This window comes from Oratosquilla oratoria, chromosome 3, assembly GCF_046742065.1.
Source record: "Oratosquilla oratoria isolate Oo_2021 chromosome 3, ASM4674206v1, whole genome shotgun sequence".
In the NCBI taxonomy this organism is placed as follows: Eukaryota; Metazoa; Arthropoda; class Malacostraca; order Stomatopoda; family Squillidae; genus Oratosquilla; species Oratosquilla oratoria.
The window spans coordinates 41,265,140-41,285,640 of NC_134779.1; the positions used below are offsets into that span (position 1 = coordinate 41,265,140).

The 20,501-nt window shown below is 39.6% G+C and overlaps 1 protein-coding gene across 3 annotated transcripts in view; it reads left to right on the plus strand.

The window, feature by feature from the left end:
* LOC143022058 (X-ray repair cross-complementing protein 5-like) overlaps window positions 1-20,501 on the plus strand; it is a 63,377-nt gene that overhangs the window by 35,994 nt on the left and 6,882 nt on the right. For all 3 annotated transcript variants that reach the window (XM_076180008.1, XM_076180000.1, XM_076180015.1), the window contains 8 exons: window positions 2,791-2,947; window positions 5,427-5,567; window positions 5,662-5,830; window positions 10,864-11,003; window positions 11,250-11,387; window positions 15,117-15,265; window positions 19,102-19,225; window positions 20,239-20,366. In XM_076180008.1, the coding sequence (XP_076036123.1) occupies window positions 2,791-2,947; window positions 5,427-5,567; window positions 5,662-5,830; window positions 10,864-11,003; window positions 11,250-11,387; window positions 15,117-15,265; window positions 19,102-19,225; window positions 20,239-20,366 (1,146 nt within the window). The remainder of the gene's footprint in view (window positions 1-2,790; window positions 2,948-5,426; window positions 5,568-5,661; window positions 5,831-10,863; window positions 11,004-11,249; window positions 11,388-15,116; window positions 15,266-19,101; window positions 19,226-20,238; window positions 20,367-20,501) is intronic.

Below are 20,501 nucleotides of genomic sequence, written 5' to 3' on the forward strand. Positions count from 1 at the left end.
ATGTGTTTGTGGTGGCTGCGGCAAGTGTTTGTGTGCCTCTCATGTTGAGGTGGTCCTTGACTTTGAGGATTTTTGTTTCATGGTGTAAATGGTCTGTTGGTGTTGTATTTGTGCAGCCTGTAATTGTTTTTAGGGCTTTGTTTTGTATGATTTGAAGGGTGTTGTGGTGTGTCTCACTGAGATTAGGAGCCCATGCAGAACTCGCATAATTCATCACTGAGCGTATGCATTGTTTGTATATTGTTATATTAGTTTCTTTGTTTTGTCCAAATGTCATTCCAGTGATTGACTTAAGTGCGTTAAGTCTAGGTGTGCATTTGTTTTTTATGTTTGTGATGTGTTGTTTGAAAGACATGGATGTATCGTATGTTACACCAAGAATTTTCGGTGTGTTTGTGTGTGGTATTAGAGTGTTGTTGATGTAGAGATGAGGTATGTATTTGTGTTCATATGTTAAGTTTGAAAGTGTTGGGGCCATCTTTGTCATTGCTCTTTGTATTCTTTCTAATTTTCTTGTATTCTTTTATGTACTGGGTGACCATATCATCACTGCATATTTCAGTTTTGGCCTTATCAGTGTTAGATATATATATATATATATATATATATATATATATATTTTATAATTTCCTTATCCAGGTATTTAAAAGCCACCTTTATTGATCTCAACAAATTGTGTTTCTCCAACTATTTTATATGTTTATCTGGAGACATGTCTGGTGATGATTACTCTTAGGTCCTTTTTAGAATTTACTTTACTTCTTTTTGTCAATTTTATATTGTCCTGATATTCTCTTCTTGCTTTTCCCAAATTCAGTTACACTGCATTTCTTGATGTTGAATTCTACTTCCCATTTCTTGCTCCATTCTGAGACTTTGTTCAGATCGCTCTGTAACGATTCCCAGTCTTTTTCGGAACTTATTTTCTTTAGTAACTTTGTGTCATCCACAAAGAAGTTCATGTAACATTCAATACTTTCGTCCTTGTCATTTGTATATATAGCAAACATTATCAGAGCTATCACTGACCCCTGTGGGACACCACTACTCATTTCTTCCCACTTTGAATACATGTCCCTAAGCGCTACTCTCATTTTTCTTCCATGTAGGAAATCCTCTATCCAATTCAATAGTTTTCCATGTATGCCTCCTATTGTTTCCAGTTTATTTATCAATTTTCAATGTGGTACCTTATCAAATGCTTTGTGTGAGTCCAGGAAGGCATAGTCTGTCCAGCCATCCCTTTCTTGCAATATATCTATCAATCTTGAATAGAAACTGATCAAATTAGTGGTACATGATATTCCCTATCTGAATCCAAATTGCCTCAGGTTCAGTATATTATTCTCTTCCAGATATTTTGTCCATCTATTTTTGATGATTCTCTCACAAATTTTAACTATTGTACTCGGTGGGACATCGATCCATAATTTGTTGGGTCTTCCTTATTTCCCCCCTTATATATTGGCACAATATTGGCATTTTTCCAGTCTTCTGGTAATTTTCCTTCTTTGAGTGAGCATTCAGCTATTTTGTATATTTTTCCTGTTCATCTATATATTTCTTTAGTATCCAGTTTGCAACTGGTATTTTCCTTAACCCATTGTGTCAATGTGTAATCAATGGTCATTTCCAGTAATGTTTCCCCAGTTATCTTCTCCACCTTTCACAATAATTTCTTCCCAACATATTTCTTTCAAGTTAAAATCACCCATAATTACCAGATTTCCTTCTTTCTTTAGTGTCTCATTTAGTGTTTGTCTTGTGTCTTCCAGCATTTTGGAGTGTTCACTTACATTCCATGCTTGAGTTTTAGGTGGGACATAAATCACTGCATACTTTCTATTTTTCTGTCTTCAACTCTTATAGTCACCTCCACATTATTCTCTCCTGTGATTTTTGTTGCATTTAGGTTTTTCTTGGTTAGTAACATGACTCCTCCACCCTGTGTTGTTTCTCTGTCTCAGATCCAACAATTGTATAAGCCTTTGCCTATGCTATTTGGTGATAATGATCCTTTCAGTTTCATCTCCACAATCTCCATTATATCTGTTTTTTCTTGTTCTAGATAGTCATTTAGTTCATCTATTCCTGTGTGTATTTTCATTTGTGAATACAGATTTGAAATGTTTGCTCATAATTTCAGTCATTTGTATATCTTCTATATATTCCATATTCCCTTGATGTAGTTTCACCATTTCCTGTTTATTTTTTAATTTACCATTTACATATTTGTAGAATAATTTAGGTTGATCCTTATATTTGTCATTTATATCTTTTTCATAGTTTCTTTTCTCTTCCCTGCATATTTTTATATGTTCATATCTTAGTTTGGTATATATTTGCCACTTACCCGGTGTGTGTGCATGTGTGTATATGTATATATAATTTTACTGTCCTTCTGTCCTTCTGATTTATTTATTTTATTTATTTATATTTATTCTATTTTATTTATTTATTCATTTATTTTTTCCTCATAATTTTGGGGTATGTCTAATACATTAGGTTCAGTCATAAGCTACAAAATACAGAAAGTTTTGTTTGGTTTGAAGTCTGCTATTAGGTATAGATGTGATGGTTGTTGATCCTCCTCCACCGCGTCCATCTCTTCCTTCAACATTCTTGTTTTCCCTATCCTCACTTTTACTGGTGCATCTCAAGGGATTTTCATTTAGATAAGATTATGGTGATTTCAAGTAATTGCCTGGGTGGGTTAGGTTTCCAGCTGAATATTATTGTTATGGATTATTGAAAAAGAATTAATCACATTGAATTTGTAATCCAAATTAGTGGTCCCACGGTGTTTAAGGCTGAAGATGACGAGGACATGGATGTTGATCAAGACTCTGGTGCAAACAATCATGGAAAACCACTGAACTGGAATGGTAAACCCAAGACGGCCATTCAGGAAGCAGGAGAGGCACTTATCGCACGTCTTACCACTGAGGTAGGGTAACATGGATGTGGTCTTTGTTTAAGCGCGTGTGTGTATTTACCTAATTGTAATATACATGAAAGGAGTTGCATGCTCTTGGGGTATGTCCCTTACTCTCCAATTTATAATACCTAGCTTCAATTTCATGTATGGTTCCAACTTGGGCTATATCCTTATTTTCGAATTGTCATTTTTAGATTTGAAGTTGTATATTTTCCACTGTGGGGTATATCTCCTTTTAAGCCATTCCAGGTCTTTAAGTTGTGTATTTACCTAGTTGTATTTTGTGGGAAGGGGAGCTATGCTCGTGGTGTCCCGCTTTTGTATCTCGCAGTGTCTAGTTTATTTTTAAACTCATGAATGGTTTTTGCGCATACTATTTCATTATCCAATTTGTTCCAAGTGTCCACTACTCTATGTGGAAAACTGTTTTTCTTCAGTTCTCTTCTGTAGCTATGTTTTTTTATTTTCTTTCCATGTCCTCTTGTGTTTCTCTTGTCCCAGTTTAGTAAGTCTTCTCTATCGAGTATCTCTGTGTATTTACCTAGTTGTATTTTACAGGAAGAGAACTATGCTCACAGTGACCTGCTTTTGTATCTTTCAGCATCCAGTTTGATCTTTCTTGTATAGTTGTTACACTCACTGTTTCCTCGTTCAATTTGTTCCAGATATCTACCATTCTGTGTAGGAACCCATTCTTTTTCAGATCTCTTCTGTAACTATCCTTTTTAAGTTTCTTTTCATGTCCTCTTATTTTTCTTTTATTCCACTTTAGTAAATTGTTTACTTTTTGCCTTTACTTTTTTTAGGAATGTCCTCTGTGGGCTACAGGGAGAAGGATGCCTGGTCCCAATCCCTGTCCCATTTTTCTCACCTCTTACGACCCAAGTGGGAATACTTGGTGGCAGCATTCTTTTCCCCCAACCACAGGGTAGGCAAAACAAAGAAATGAAATTCGGAGAAATGATACAGGATAGCAACAAGGGGTTGGGGGACAGCATAACAGAGGGATAGTAGCAGTATAATAAAAGTTTGGGAGTATAGTTTAGAGGTTCTCAGGAGTGAAGATGGGGTGAGGGAGTGAAGGGGTGGCTATACTACTAAGTGAAGAGATAGGTAAACGTGTAGTGGAATGGAAGGTTTCTTCAAGGTTAATGTGGATGAAGGTGAAACTAGGAAAGGAGACGTGGGTTTTTGTAAGTGCATATGGGCCTGGTAGTGAGAAGAGTGTAGAAGAAAGGGAGGCTTTTTGGATAGATATAAATGAGTGCATAGAGGGATTAGGGAGAAACATCAATATAGTGGTATTGGTAGACCTCAATGCTAGGGTAGGAAATGAACCAATTGATGGAGTGGTTGGGAAATGTGGAGTTCCAGGAAAGAATCGTAGTGGAGAGTTGATGGTGGGGATGTGTCTAGAGAGTTGATGATAGCAAATACAGTGTTTTGGAAGAAAGTCAAGCATAAGTACACATGGGAGAGGGTGGTGGATGGAAGGGTGGTAGATAGAGCATTAATGGACTATGTAGTGGTAGATAGGAGTATAATAGGAAGAGTTAAGGATGTACATGTTCTAAGGGGAAGAGAGTGGAGGAATATCAGATCATTTTTTGGTGGAAGGTAAGTTGAGAGTGGAGGTTAGATGGAGAAAGAGGAAAAGGACAAAAGGTAGGGAGGTGCTTAGGGTAAACTCTTTAAATGAGAAGGAAAAGGAGAAGGAGTACAAGAAGAAGCTGAGAGAGGAATGGGAGGGAGTGAAGGATAGAGTAGAACTAGGAGTGGAGGAATGGAGATGGTTGAAGGAGGGAGTCACAAAGTGTGCAAAGATGGTGTGTGGAACTAGAAGGATGAGAGGAAATAGAAGGAAGGGTAGTGAGTGGTGGGATGAGGAAGCAAAAAAAGGTGTAGAAAAGAAGAAGCGAGTTTTCACAGATTGGCTACAAAATAGGATGAGGGAGTCATATGAGAGGTACAAAGAAAAGAGAAGAGAAGTAAAGCTTGTATATGTCTGATCCATGGGTAATGCTTTGACCTTACACCCAACACCTCACCCACAAAACTTGGAGTGCAGTGATGCTGAAATTACTCAGCCCAGAGCAGGAATCGAACTCACTTCTAGATTTGGTGTTGCAAGCAATACCACTGCACTGTCAAGCCATGTAAATATGTGTGTGTGCATGCCATATGTGTGGTGTGTGACATGATGATTGATCTGTTAGTTTAAATAGCCATCATGACATTACATACTTCTGCTTCAAACCAATATTCACCTTGAACATTTCACTAGTCTTGTTTACCGCCCTCATATGAACATTGTACCCATCAGAAAAGCACATCATTGCCTCAAAATCTCTTCCCCTACTCTGTTCTGTGTCTTATACAAGTTCCTAGTCCACTGGCACATCTTTCTTCAAGGCTAAATTCAAATACATATCTTGTAATTTTGTTGTATATTTTCATATAAACCTTGAGGGCTCTTGTTCTGTTCTAGGTTGACGGAATTATTTGCAGTTTTGAAGAAGCCATCCCACAACTTATTTTCTACCAGAAAAGATCATCTGGAAGTGCAAATTGGGACACCAAGTTGGATATTGGACCAAATTTTGTAATTCCAATTAATGGCAGAATTAAAGTAGGTTTACTAGATTTTCTTTAAATGAGAAATGACATTTCATAGTATTTGTGTTGCTTGATAGGAAAATATATATATGTGTATCGTATTCCAGATTAAACACGTCACTCTTCCCACTTGGAAGACAGTATATAGTCAAGATGATTCTGCACGCATTATAAAGGAAGTGTCGTACCATCTACAAGATGATGCTCAAACTTGCATTGAAGAAGACGATATCATTTCAGGTTACCGATATGGAACAACTTTGGTTCCCTTCTCAGGTGAGTTTTTCTAATCAGTGTGTGGAGGCAATGGTCCATTTGTTTGGAGTATGCTGGCAGGGCAGGTTAGACCATTGCTACTTGCAGCAGAGGTCAAGGTGATGGCAATTTGAACCCTGCTGCCAGTGAAGTGGGCTGAGGGCATGGAATTCCATGCTACAAAGTCTTCTGTAAGGGGGATCATCCTAGTCTCCTGACAGTGGGGAGTTTTGTGATTTTAAACCAAGTTATCATCACCATGAATTGCAGCTCGGGAGTATATATGAAGAGTTTTTGATCTCAACATTTAGGTTCAGGCCTAGACTTGCCATAAATATGGAACTCCAAACTATTATGTCAAACGAGCTTTGGGAGTAGTCATTACAATGATATCACAATCTTATGAACTTTAAAAATTCTGGGTTTTGGGAAATTAGGACAATATTTTGTAAGTCGATGTGACTAGGAATTTCAGTTTTGTCTTGTTTTGTTAACTGGTCAGAATTTATTAAGATGAATTAATTTGGTAATTGAACTACAAAATACTGAAGCAAAATTGGTAATTTAAGATTGGGGCTTTGCTCTTAATCATTATCACTGTTGGTGTTGTCCTTCACAAGAAAATATCTTCATTACCATCAGTGCTAACACAATGTCTCTGTCACTGTAATTTACTGATGCCTTCACTTAGGATAGGTATTGTCAAATATTTACTAAGATTCATGGAATGTTGCCATATAGACATCAATTTTTATTGAACACGTATTGTTATGCTTCTATGCTTGGGGAGAATATTACACCAAAGAGATGGAGTCGTAGATCAATCAATTAGTTGCCCTGGGGCTCTCTTGCAGGAGACCCACAGCCTCCAGGAAACCAGTATCCGATATGTATCAGTCCTTTAGTCACTCAAGTAAAGGATACTATGTCGTTTGGATATAGAAAGGGTGGGGCAGTGCAAGATGAGGTGTATAGTGTCATTGTGTAAAGGTTGCATCACACACAGGACATGGAACTTGTCATTTTGGGTTGTCAAGATTGTGAGAAACCAGCCTATAGACGTATAGCTTAATATAGTTCATATGAAGTAATTACACAATGGTTGTGTGATCCACTTCATGATATCTTGGTCCATGTGCAAGCAATTGTTTTAAGAATACAAGAATATTTTGTTTGTTTCCTTGGTGTGGTGTGCATTTATGAAAAATAAGTTAAGAGTTATGAAATTTTAGATGTCTATAGCGTGTTTGCTAGTGGTAGCAGTAGTAACAAAATTTCTGTACTACCCTAAAGTATTCACAACCCACAGTTGTAGTTTCCATGTCTTTTATCAAGTAGTTAGATTTCACACATACCTCTTTTGCACCCAGCTCAGTTAATGAAGCCATACATGTTTCCATATTCATTTGTGACAAATGGGTCATGTAGGATGGTCTTACCATGTTCTTCCCCAAGAGTGGTGAAAAGTGCACACTTGCCAAAGGGGCTGAGTTTCTTTCTGTTTATGGCAGGATTCTCTTGCCATCAAAACCTAACCTAAATTTATTTTTATTTATTTATTTATTTATTTATTTTTCTGTTGTGATTTTTTCACACCAACAGAAAGAAACTTTGACATCCATGATCTTTATCATGCTGTTTATGGGTGAGGATCCTGCTGGCTTTCGGGTTGTCAGAATTCCCCCAAGAACCATGGTGTGAGGGATAGTGGATGTATAGTGGTAGACCTAGAGAAATGTGTCTGCAGTGTTTTTCTGTGTGCTTGCACTTAATTGCAAGGGCATTTCACAAGTAGACATACAAGCTGTAACCATTTGTACTTCATTAGTACTTAGTGAAGGGTAGACCAAGAACATTTAAGATGTCAGAAGGAAATAGTTGTGACTTTGAAGAAAAGGGAAATATCAACAAGATTGTGCCGTTTTATTATTTTTTTTTTTTTTTTTTTTTTTTTTTTTTTTTTTTCCCCCAGCCAATACCTCAGACGGGGGTGTATGTATTTATTTATATTCTTATTTTTCCCACTGCCTGAATGTATTGTTTAGGCTTAAAAAGTTCCACACCATGCCAGATAATAACCTAATGTGTTTGCTTTCCATAAATAGTATCTCACTTAAAAACTATTTTCTAGCCAAGGTGTTTTTGTATAATTTATGTCTTAATGTGGAGGTGGAATGGGTGCCTTTGGTATATGCATGTCTTAATCATTTTCTCTCCACCTTAGTTCATACCTGACACTGAGCTTCTACTAAATCTGTCAGCTCATTTACTGCCTTAGCATTGAGATTCCACAGCACTACTTAAACACAAATTGCCATGGATGTAATTGCCATGCAGAAGACAACACACCATTTTTTACTCAAGTGACTTGTAGGGTTTAGAAAAGGTAGGGGTCCGCATGGGTCAGGTTTTTGTAGTAAGATGTGAGAAAGCTTTAGCAAAAGGTAAGGATGTTTTTTGGAGGGGAGTGGAGTGTATTTAGGGATGGAATGGGTGGGAATGATTTTATGCCTTTTTCTTTTTGGCCAACTCCCTTGTAAGGGGGAAGAAAGCCTTGGTATATGTATGTATGTATAGATTTAGAAAAGGCTTGACAAGGTAGATAAGAAGGCATTGTGGGCAGTTTTGCAAATATATGGGATCAAGGGAAAGCTGTTAATTGTGGTCAAGAGTTTTTATTAGAGTAGTAGAGCCTGTGTTAAAAATAGAGTGAATGAATGGTTTGAGGTAAAGGTGGGGTTATATCAGGGATGTGTCCTGTTGCCATGGCTGTTCAGTGTGTACATAGAGGGGCTGGTACAGGAAGTAAATGCAAGGGTAATGGGCAGGGGATTGGAAATGGTTAAAGAAAATAGAGAAAAGTTGGAGGTGAGCCAATTGTTGATTGCTGACAACACTGCACTTGTGACAAGATCAGAGGAGAGATTACAAGAATTAGTGATGGAGTTTGGGAAGGTATGCAGTAGGAGAAAGTTGAATGTAAATGTGATGAGATGTACAAGTTGAGAGGATGCCAACAAGTTAGAAGTAAGTCTGAAAGAAAAGAGGCTGGAGGAAGCTTTAGGTATTTGGGGTCACATGTGGCAGTAAAGGGAGGAGTGGAGGTGGAGGTAAAATATAGATTGAGAGAAGCAAGTAAATGCCTTTGGGGTTAAACAGTGGAATGAAAAATAGGCATTTAGGAATGGATGCAAAGAGATGTGAAGGAATGATTGTGCCGACAGCACTGTATGGGGCAGACATGGAATTTAAGAGAGGCAGAGAGGAAAAGTTTTAATGTTTTTGAGATGAATGTCCAAGAAGTATGGTAGGACTTACAATTGGATAGAGAGAAACAAGGTGAGGAGGAGAGCTGGGGGTGGAAAAGGAGATGGCAAATTGGGCTGATGAAAGAGTGTTGGGATGTTTGTACACATGGAAAGAATGAGTGAAGAAAGATTAGTAAAAGAGGTGTGGAAGGCAGAGGTGAATGGAGTGAACTTGGGGATGACAGAGAATGAGATGGATGGATAGGATGAAAGGGGCATTGAGCATAATTGGAAAGTCTGATGAGCAAGGAATGTAGAAGGTAGGAGATAGGGGTGAGAGGAGAGTGGCTGTGTATAGATGATACTCTGATGCAGTGAAGAGGGTGGGGTGGGGGAAGGGCGGCAGGGTAGGGCGTTATGTGTGAATAATATTTTGATGCAGCCTGAACAGATTTCCCCCATCTTCTCTTTTTCTGCATGAGGGGATAGAGAGGGGGGGCGTCCAAATTAAGTGTATAGATGATATAGATGAGACTTGGGAGTTCTAGTGAGTCCGGACCTTAAAACAAGGAAACAGTGCATTAGCGCCAGGAATAAAGCTAACAGAGCATTAGGTTTCATTGCTAGGATGGTAACGAATAGAAGTGCAAAGGTAATTATTAAACTCTATCTAGCAATAGTTAGACCCATCCTTGACTATGTGCTACAGTTTTGGTCTCCGTCCTACAGAATGGACATCAATTCACTAGAATTAGTATAGAAAAGGATGACCAAAATGATGCATGGACTCAGAAATTTCCCTTACGAAGAGAGGGTTAGGCACCTTAACTTACACTCCCTGGAAAGACGCAGAGTGTGGGGTGATCTAATAGAGGTGTTCAAGTGGATCAAAGGCTTTAACAAGGGTGATGCAAACAAGGTCATCATATTAAAACAACAGGGCAGGACTCACAATAATGGTTATAAACTGGACAAATTTAGATTTAAAAAGGATATAGGCAAGAATTGGTTTACTAATAGGGTGGTCGACGAATGGAATAAACTTAGTAACCATGTAGTAAGCACTGAAACTATCAGTTGTTCTAAGAAATGATTAGACAACTTTATGGATGGGGATGACAGGTGGTGATGGATATGGAGCTGCCTAGTGTAGGCCTTATGGTCTCTTGCAGTCTTCTTCATTCTTATGTTCTTAAGTGAAGCAGCCTTGCTGTGGATGTGCATGAGTGGGTACATGAGGATGCTCGTGTTGGCATCTTGATTATATGTATATTTATATGTATGTATTTTTTTTATATATATATATTATTATTATTATAATTTATATATATATACAGTATATATATATATATATACATACATACATACATACATACATGAGTTACCCCGGATTATGTGGACTGGTTTGATCACGTTTTCTGTGTTTATTATTACTTGGAATAAAAGAGAACTAGTGATACAGCAGTGACTTTATATTTTATAATGTGAGTAATGTGATGCAAATTACACATGGTAGCTGATACTCTGTGCAAGAATTTGAGTCATACTGAAGGAGTTAAGGAGAAAAAGACCTTGGTATGTAGAGAGACTTGTTGACCAATTCAGCAGTGGTTGCTAGTTACCTGATTACTGTGGATATCCTGCAAGAAGGGCCTGGGGAATGGATAGATTCATTACTATTTGCTCATGGTTTCAACATTCAAGAAATTCTACATTTTACCAAATCAAAGTTTTGTCATGTTGGCATATGCAGTACTAATGCATTCTAAACTCCACCAGCTTACAAAATGTTTATCTTCCAAATAGATGATGACGAACAAATGAAGTACAGTTCAGATACACTACGCAGCTTAAGTGTTCTTGGATTCACGAGCTCCAGCAATGTAACCCATACGCTTCGATGTGGCGACCAGGTGCTGGTTATCACAGCGAGGGAAGGGGATGAAGTATGTATATTTAGGGAGGGTTGTAGATTATTAACATTACATTTTGTTTTGGTGTGTATGGACAAGTTACTAAACCATGCTATCTGTAATGGAAACAAAGACAATACCAGCAGTCAATATGTGCTGCTTCTATATATATATATATTTTTTTCTAATATATACTGTATATATATATATATATATATATATATATATATACAAGATCTTGAGTAATGTGTGCCATAATGATGACTTAATTACTTACAGAATGCTGCTGTTGCATTATCCAGTGTCATTCAAGGTCTGGTAGAACTGGACATGGTTGCCATCACACGCCGTATTTACAACAGAAACAGTAACCCAGTCATGGGTGTTATGATCCCAGAAATAACCACAGATTATGAGGTATGAGGTGACCATCTTCATACATGTGATAGTCATATCCTTGTTTGTTGTGGAAGTATGATTACTATGTTAGGTTACATTATCCATATGAGACCAACTGTAGGTACCTTTTAGTTGTGGTCCTCTGTGATGGATTTCAGAGGCAACCATCAGTCAGTCGTCCATCTACATAACCTATAAACACCCATGCCCTCATAGGGCAGTGCGGCCCTGAGGGGCCAGCACGTGTACTCTGGACCAGGCCCTAGATTTCTATGAACTTAACCTCTTGAATACAATGATATCTACGTGTTTCATGAGCCACGACTGGGGGATACGAGAATGCCGGCATCAGTTTCCTTATTATATTTATTTTGTAGCTGAGTGACCTCCATATTCGTTGAACAGGTTTGATAATGTTTTTTGTGATGTTATATTTATTCAGGAGGTGCTAAGATAGGGTGGAGGGGAGTGGAGTGTATTTAGGTATGGAATGGTGGGAATGATTTTATGCCTTTTTCTTTTTGGCTACCTCCCTTGTAAGGAGGAAAAAGCCTTGGTATATGTATGTATGTATATTTATTCAATACCCTGTCTGGGGTATTGGCTGCATGTTATTGTGGCTAAGTAGCTTGTAGCTGAAACTCTAGGGCAGTTACCTTTTTTTGGCCATGCCCCACCTAATCGCCTCTAGAATCCTGATGTCCCCCCATGTTGGGATATATAATTCTTATTTAAGAAATGAACTCTGTTTCGGGTCAAGAAGCTTAAAACACCAATACTTTGGTTTAATTTTTAAACTTTATTTTCTACTTAAAATTTAAAGTTAAAGTTTGTTAAATCATAGGCATAAACAAACTTCAAAACAATATGGCATCCATGGAAAAGAAAAATTAGATAAACAAAAGAATTGTTCTGAGCAACAAATTGCTTTAAAAAATAGGAAAAAAAATTGTGGTATTAAAATGATAAAAATTAAATTTAATAAAAATATTCATAGGTAGTAAAAAGAAAAAAAATTACATTAGAATGTTGAAATATATGTGGATTGTCTTATATTATTTTATATTTATAAGAAAAAATAAAGTTTCAAAGCATGTAATAGAGAATTGAAATTTATAATATAAACTCAAACTAATTTCAAAGGAAGCCTTTTCTGTAATACTTTGATCAGTACTTTAAATTGTACAATGTACAGTAAAGTAAAGGTATCAATCAAATACAAATATTATTTGAGCTCATCTCAAGATAGTACAAGAAAGCTAGTCAGTTAATGAGACCCTTGTGCTTCATGCCTGCTGCAAAGAGATTTTATATTAGGAACTAATTTAGTCAGCTTTAGTCTTGGATCTCCTCGTTTAGTGATGTTACGGATAATAGATCACAGAACATACACTTTGATTACCAAAACACCTGAAAATCAAATTGCCCCATGTTGGGAACCACTGCATTAGGGTCTATATGGGGTGCCCCTACAGACCAGAGCCACACATCATTTTGTCTATGTTAGAGGAAATCTCTGTTCATAGAGAATTGATGAAACTTTATTATACTGTGACTGTCCCTCCATTATGCTGTCCCCCTACCCCTTGTTACTGTCCTGTACCATTTTTCTGAATATTCATTTCCTTTTTTCGCCTAACCCTGTGGTGGGCGGGAAAAAAATACAGCCACCAAGTCTTCCCACTCGAGTTGTATGAGGCAACAAAAAACAGGACAGGGATAAGACTAGGCATCCTCACTGTAGCCCTTAAGGGGACTTTCTTAAAAAAAAGTAAATACATAATAGGGTCTGGAAGGAGTTTTCAAATCAGTACCCTAAGGTTTGGGTCTTTTAATGTGTGTGGATATGGTACAGATGAGAGTAAAAGGGAAGAGATATGTAGTATGTTTATGAGAAGAAAGATGGAGTGTTGGCATTGAGTGAAACTAAGTTGAAAGGGAGGGGCGAGTTTGAGTTTGGGAGTGTAGTTGGGAGGTTCTCAGGAGTGAAGAAAGGATGAGGGAGTGAAGGGTTGGCTATACTACTAAGTGAAGAGATAGGTAAGCATGTAGTGGAGTGGAAGAAGGTTTCTTCAAGGTTAATGTGGATGAGGGTGAAACTGGGAAGGGAGGTGTGGGTTTTTGTAAATGCATATGGGCCTGGTAATGAGAAGAGTGTAGAAGAAAGGGAGGCTTTTTCGATGGATTTAATTGAGTGCATAGAGGGATTAGGGAGAAGTATCATTGTGGTGGTATTGGGAGACCTTAATGCTAGAGTAGGAAATGAACCAATTGATGGAGTGGTTGGGAACAGTGGAGTTCCAGGAAAGAATCGTAGTGGAGAGTTGATGATAGCAAATACAGTGTTCAGGAAGAAAGTCAAGCATAAGTACACATGGGAGAGGGGGGGTGGATGGAAGGGTAGTAGATAAGGCATTAATGGACTATAGTGGTAACCAGGAGAATAGTAGGAAGAGTTAAGGATGTACATGTTCTAAGGGGAGAGAGTAGGGGAATATCAGGGGGTTTTGCAAATTTCACATCTAACTTACCATAGTTGGATAGGTGACAAGGGCTCTGATGTGTGTGAAATCTGTCAAGCAGGGAAGAGAGAATGCAAAAAGTAGGAACGAGTAGATGGATATTGTGATTTAGTAAAGAGGTATTCCTCTCGTCTGCCTCATTGATTGTTTTTAGTGTATAAGAAGGGGCTTGCTATATCGTTAAAAGTGGAAGTAAACCAGCTTTGGCTGTCAGGCATTATTATGGACGAGCTGTTCCCCACTGCATTGCTTTTGACTATGGTGGGGGACAGGATGACCCTTCATCCCCCAGGTGCTGAGATGGAAGGGTTTGCTTTTGGTTGGTTAGATTTTTATCATGGATGTTTGCCAGCCGAACGGCTAAAAGTATCACTATTTGTAGCAGAGGTTGAGGTGACAGCACTTCAAACTATGCCTCCAGTGAGTTGGACCAAGGGCATGGTTCATTAATTTCTAGGTACAAAGTGTTCCGTAAAGAGTGTTCTAGCCTCCTGATTGGGGGGGGGGGGGAGTTTGCAACATAAAAATAAATCATGAAGTGCGAAGAAGCTGGAGGAAATAGAGAGTTTTAAGTATTCTTTTAACACCTTTCATTCCACCCAGACATTTGATTACCTCCTTTAGTCTGTAATTCACTTCCACATCTCCTTCATTCACTGAAACATGCGACTTCAAATACTCAACTTCCCAGTTCCTCTAACTTCTTATCCTTGATGATCACATCCAACTTGCTACCATCACTCCTGTATATTTCATCACTTTTGTCTACACATACTCTAACATTGCTACTTGCACACACATCCAAACTATTACCAATGCCTCAATCTCTGTACAATCCCCAAACAACTGACTCACCTTCCACTTTGCATCTTCACCTACTAACTCCAAAGCTTTACTGGACACTCACATTTACCTTCCTTACCACCTTATCAGTATGTAATTTGAACAACCATGGTGACATCACACAAATCCGATGCAACCCCATATTCACTTCAGAATATTCACTCCATTATTTTCTGTTCATGTAAAAACTTGACCTTGAGCAGATCCCCCTCCCCCCATTGCATATATACCACACTCCATACTTCTATCAACCCTGTTATATATTTTCTTCAAGTTGAAACCCTTAAAAAAAAATGTACCATGTGTCAAAGTTTTCTTGTATATGTCTCACCATAAATTGTAAAATAACCAATATGTAGTATGGTGTCTTTTTCCCCACCAGTGCCTTATTTGGATTCCTCTGCCTTTCCAAGAAGATGTGCGTGTGTACAGTTTTCCACCTCTCCAGGGTGTCATTAACAAGCTCACAGATGAACAGAACAGTGCCATGGATGATCTTATCACAGCCATGGATCTTCAGGAAGAGGATGAGTGAGTGTTGTTGAATTTTTAGTTTGTTAGAAAATATTAGGTAGTGCTTGGGTGGGAGTGGGTATGTGCCTTGACTGTCTAACTCCTTTATAAGGGTGAAGAGGCTCTTGGTGCATAGATAAATTTGTTTCTAAATGGGGCACATGATTGTCATGCATATACATATCAAAGACTCTTTTCTCCTCATAAGGGGGATTGTTGTCAATTGACACAAATCACATAAGTACAGATATTCATTCACCGCTCCCATCTCATTATAGTGGGGGTGAAGGGTGCCCCTTGCACTGCACTGAGCCACATGCCTTCTACAACAGGGCCTGAATAATCCCTACCACCAAGGTTATTACCAGGGTATTTAGATGGAGAGATGATAATAGAAGAGAAGGCAGTTAGGGGAAGATGGGCAGGGTATTTTAGGGAGTTGCTAAATGTGAAGGAAGATAGGGAGGGAAAGATAGCTGCAGTGGGAAATGCTAAGAAAATGACGGTGATGAGTGTGGAAAATGGAGGAGAAATAAGGAAGGATGAAGTGAAGGCAGTTATTAAGATGATGAAAGCGGGTAAGGCACCTGGTCTGGATGGATGCCATGCAGAATGTCTAAAAAAAGGAGGTACAGTGATGGTGGACTGGCTGGTGAGGTTATTTAATGTTTGCTGGAGAGAGGGTAGAGTGCCGGAGGACTGGATTGAGAGGATTAGGAGAGGAACAGAGGGAGTAATTGGTGAGGAACAGTGTGGATTTAGGACAGGTAGAGGTTGTGTAGATCAGATTTTTGTGATAAGACAGATATGTGAGAAAGTTATAGGAAAGGGGAAGGATGTTTTTTGGGCCTTTATGGACCTGGAAAAGGCTTACGACAGGGTAGACAGAAAGGCACTTTGGGAGGTTTTGTGGATATACGGGATAGGAGGAAAGCTAGGAGCTGTCAAGAGTTTTTATGAGAGTAGTAGAGCTTGTGTCAGGATTGGAAATGGAGAGAGTGAGTGGTTCGAGGTAAAGGTGGTCTTTGTCAAGGATGCGTTATGTCGCCCTGGCTGTTCGGCTTATACATGGATGGGGTAGTGTGAGAGGTAAATGCAAGGGTAGTGGGTCAGGGATTGGAGATGGTTGGATAAAATGGAGAAAAGTGGGAGGTGAGCCAGACTATATGAAGTAGTGATTGTGCCAACAGCACTGTATTGGGCAGAAACATGGAACATAAGAGAGGAAGAGAGAAGGAATTTGAATGTGTTTGAGATGAGGTGTCTGAGAAGTATGATGGGGGTTACTAGGCTAGATAGAGTGAGAAATGAGGAGGTGAGGAGGAGAACGGGGGTGGAAAGGGGGTTGGGAGATAGGGTTGATGAAAGAGTATTAGGATGGTTTGGACATATGGAAAGAATGAGTGAAGAAAGACTAGTAAAAGAGGTATGGAAGGCAGATGTGGAGGGAATGAACATGAAGGGACATCCTAGGATGAGGTGGATGGATGGGGTGAAGGGCGCTTTGGGGAAGAGGGGAATGTCTGTTGAGGAAGGACGGGAGAGGACAGAAGATGGGTGAATGGAGAATGGTTGTATATGGATGATGTGATGCATGGGGTGGAATGGGCAGGGGGATGGGGGGTGAGGTAGTATGTGTGAGCAAAATTTGACGCAGCCCAAAGGGATTTCTCCCCGTCTTCTCCTTTATGCATGGGGGGACGGAGAGGGGGGGTCACTGATTTAATGAAGCGGCCTTGCTGTGGATGTGCTGTGTCTTGCGACACTGCTTCTGACCCAGGGCAGTGGACAAGGTGCAGGGATGACCCGTCATCCAGGAGGTGCTATGTTGAGAGGGAGGGTGGAGGGGTGTGGAGTGTATTCAGGGATGGAATGGGTGGGAATGATTTTATGCCTTTTCCTTTTTGGCTACCTCCCTTGTAAGGGGGAAAAAGCCTTGGTATATGTATGTATTTAGTGTTCTAGGCCAGCCCTACATTGCATGCCTCCCTCCATTTCTCTAACCAATAAGTCTTGATAGAGTAATTACTGTCTATCTATTTACAAAGATCTTCTTCCTCATAAAAGAGGTAGCCAGTCAAGACACACCCATTCTGTCCACCACCCTTGTTTCCTTCTCATTATACAAGATTAATTACACAAGATTGAATTAATGTCAAGATAGTTTGGGTATATAGAAAGAAGAGTGAAGAAAGACTAGCAAGAAGTGTGGAAGACTGAGACGGAATGAGTAAACTTAAGGGGAAGAATGAGAAATTGATGGATAGAGTAAAGGGGACCTTGAGTAAAGGGGGAATGTCTGTAAAGCAGGGAAGAGAGAGGGCAAAAGATAGGTGTGAGTGGAGAGTTATTAGATGATGAATTGACACAGCCTGAAGGGATTTCTCCTCATCTTCTCTAATTACGCAAGAGTTAACAAGGAGAGAGGGTGTCCATGTTTGGCTGTTAGGCCCTGCTGTGGAGGTGCTGTGTCTTGCTGAATTACTTCTGACCCAGGCAGTGGGCACAGGACAGGGATGGCCCCTCGTCTGGAAAGAGTTAAGATATAAGTGAACATAAATGGGTGTGAGATAAGTGAAGGGTGGGTGCATGCCTTGGCTGGCCACCTCCGTTACCAGGGGAAAGAGACTGTTTAATATATGTCTGTCATTCTGTACAAGAGTTTAACTTTTCATGAGTAGATGGAGGATTCATTTTTGAGATTTTTTATTATCCCACAGTGGGAACTGACTGCATGTTTATAAGCAGTCCATTCTGTAAGGACATTTATGGGGACACCCCAATAGACCAGAGGCTCACATCATCTATGTTAGAGAAAATTTTCTACTCATGGAGAAATGATGAGCCACAAAGTGTCCAACCCATCCTTGGCAACTGTAAGAAGTTTTATCGAGATTCAAAGCCACAGGAGAATGAGTAATGATGTCAGGCTTGATGGCTTAAATTTTTTTTTTACTAAAGGTGTGGTCTGTAATCATAAGGGATGCAGATTAGGAGTCAGTATTGGAAACTTTTTATTAGAGTGAAAACTAATTTCTGGTAAAACAAATATTTTATTTATAAGAAGGTGTGGAAGGAGTGAACATGAGGGGGCAACCAAGGATGAGATGAATGGATATGGTTAAAGGGGCATTGGGAAAGAGAGGAATGTCTGTTGAGGAAAGATGGGAGAAGACAGAAGATGGGGGTGAATGGAGAAAGGTTGTGTATGGATGATGCTGTGATGCATGAAAGGGAATGGGTGGAGGATGGGGAGGGTGAGGGAGTATATGTGAAAAATAATTTGACGCAGCCCGAAGAGATTTCTCCCTATCTTCTCTTTCTGCATGAGAGGATGGAGAGGGGCTGTCGCTGATTTAATGAAGCGGCCTTGCTGTGGATGTGCACTGCTTCTGACCCAGGGCAGTGGGTGAGATGCAGGGAGGAGCCAAGATAAAGAGGGAGGGAGGGGTTGAATGGGAGTGGAGTATGTGGGGATGGAATGGGTGGGAGTGTTTTTTTGGCTACCTCCCATGTAAAAGGGAAATAGCCTTTGGTATATGTATGTATCTATATACCAAAAGGCCTCCAACCCCTCATAAAGGAGTTAGCCAGCCAAGGCATGCACCCACCCAACCCATCCATCACCCATTTGTTTCTCTTTTATATTTGCTCCTTGTGGATGAATGGTCCATCAATAAAGCAAAAATTATTTTTTATGATAATTGTCATAATTGTTGATTAGGACCAGGTTCAACTATTTATTTGATAGATTGTATACAAGACATATACGTGCTGACTTTGCCACCCCCTTGCAACAGAGAGAGGCCCTTTGGTAGATGTATGTATATTTTATAATTACCTTTCTTTTTCAGGGAAGATGAAGAGTTAGACCCAAAGGCTGTGCTCAACCCACAGATCCAGCACTATTACAACTGTCACACACATCGAGCTCTTTATCCTGATACCATATTGCCTCCACCAGTACCTCATGTTCTTGTAAGTATTTTGCACATACATATACCAATGGCTTTTTCCCCCACACAAGAGAGGTAGCAAAAAAAGCTAAGGCATAAAATCCACTCCCATTCGTCCCCCTTCCTCCCACACTCTTATCATGGCTCCTCCTGGATGACAGGTCATCCCTGTATGTCACACACTGCCTTTGGTCAGAAGCAATGTAGCAAGACACAGCATATCCATAGCAAGGCTGCTTCATTTAATTGGTGACAACCCCCCCCCCACACACACACACACACCCTATCTATCTGTCCCCTCATGCAGAAAAAGAGAAGATGGGGAGAACTCCCTTTGGGCTGCATGAAAATATCATTCACATGTACTCCCTCACTTTCCCGTCCCCCACCCACTCCCTTCCATGCATCACAACATCATCCATACGCAACCATTCTCCACTCACCCCTATTTTCTGTTTTCTCCCTTCCTGAATAGACATTCCCCTCTTTCCCAATGCCTCTATTACCCCATTCATCCATCTCATCCTTGGTTGCCCCCTCATGTTCACTCCTTCCACTTCTGCCTTCCAAACCTGTTTTACTAATCTTTCTTCACTCATTCTTTCCATGTGTCCAAACTATCCCAATACTCTTTCATCAACCCAATCTCCTAACTCCCCCTCCACCCCTGCTATCCTCCTCACCTTGTTTCTCATTCTATCCAGCCTAGTAACCCCTACCATACTTCTCAGGCATTTCATCTCAAACACATTCAAACTCCCCAGAAAATAATTTTCAGTGCCTGATGATGGCTGTCATCATCGTGGGATAGGGTCATAGAATATGGAGATGTGATCTATGAATGTGATTGTACAATAACATTTTACCAACTAGAACCCCAATACCCCAATAGGCAGTGACATAAATGTGTGTATATATGTATGACAAGTTTTGTTTAGATGTCCCAAGAAAGATTATTCACCCTTGTCAGTTACGCTCTCAATTGTTGTATGACTGGAGAATTAATTGGACATTTTCTTGTTTCCAACATTACAGAATATCCTGAATCCTCCAGAAAGTGTGGTGGAGGCCCGTGATGCAGTAGCAGCTAGGCTTGCCTCCCAGTTCCCCACCAAGAAGATAGAGAAGAACACTAAAAAAAGCAGAGAGAACTTGTTTGCAGGGTATGTGTATCTTTTGGGCATATGGAAAGAATGAGCAAGGAAAGAAAAACAAAAGGAGCTGGGAAAGCAAAATTGGATGGAGTGAACATGAGAGGAAGACCAAGAATGAGGTGATGGAGTGAGTGAAGGGACTTA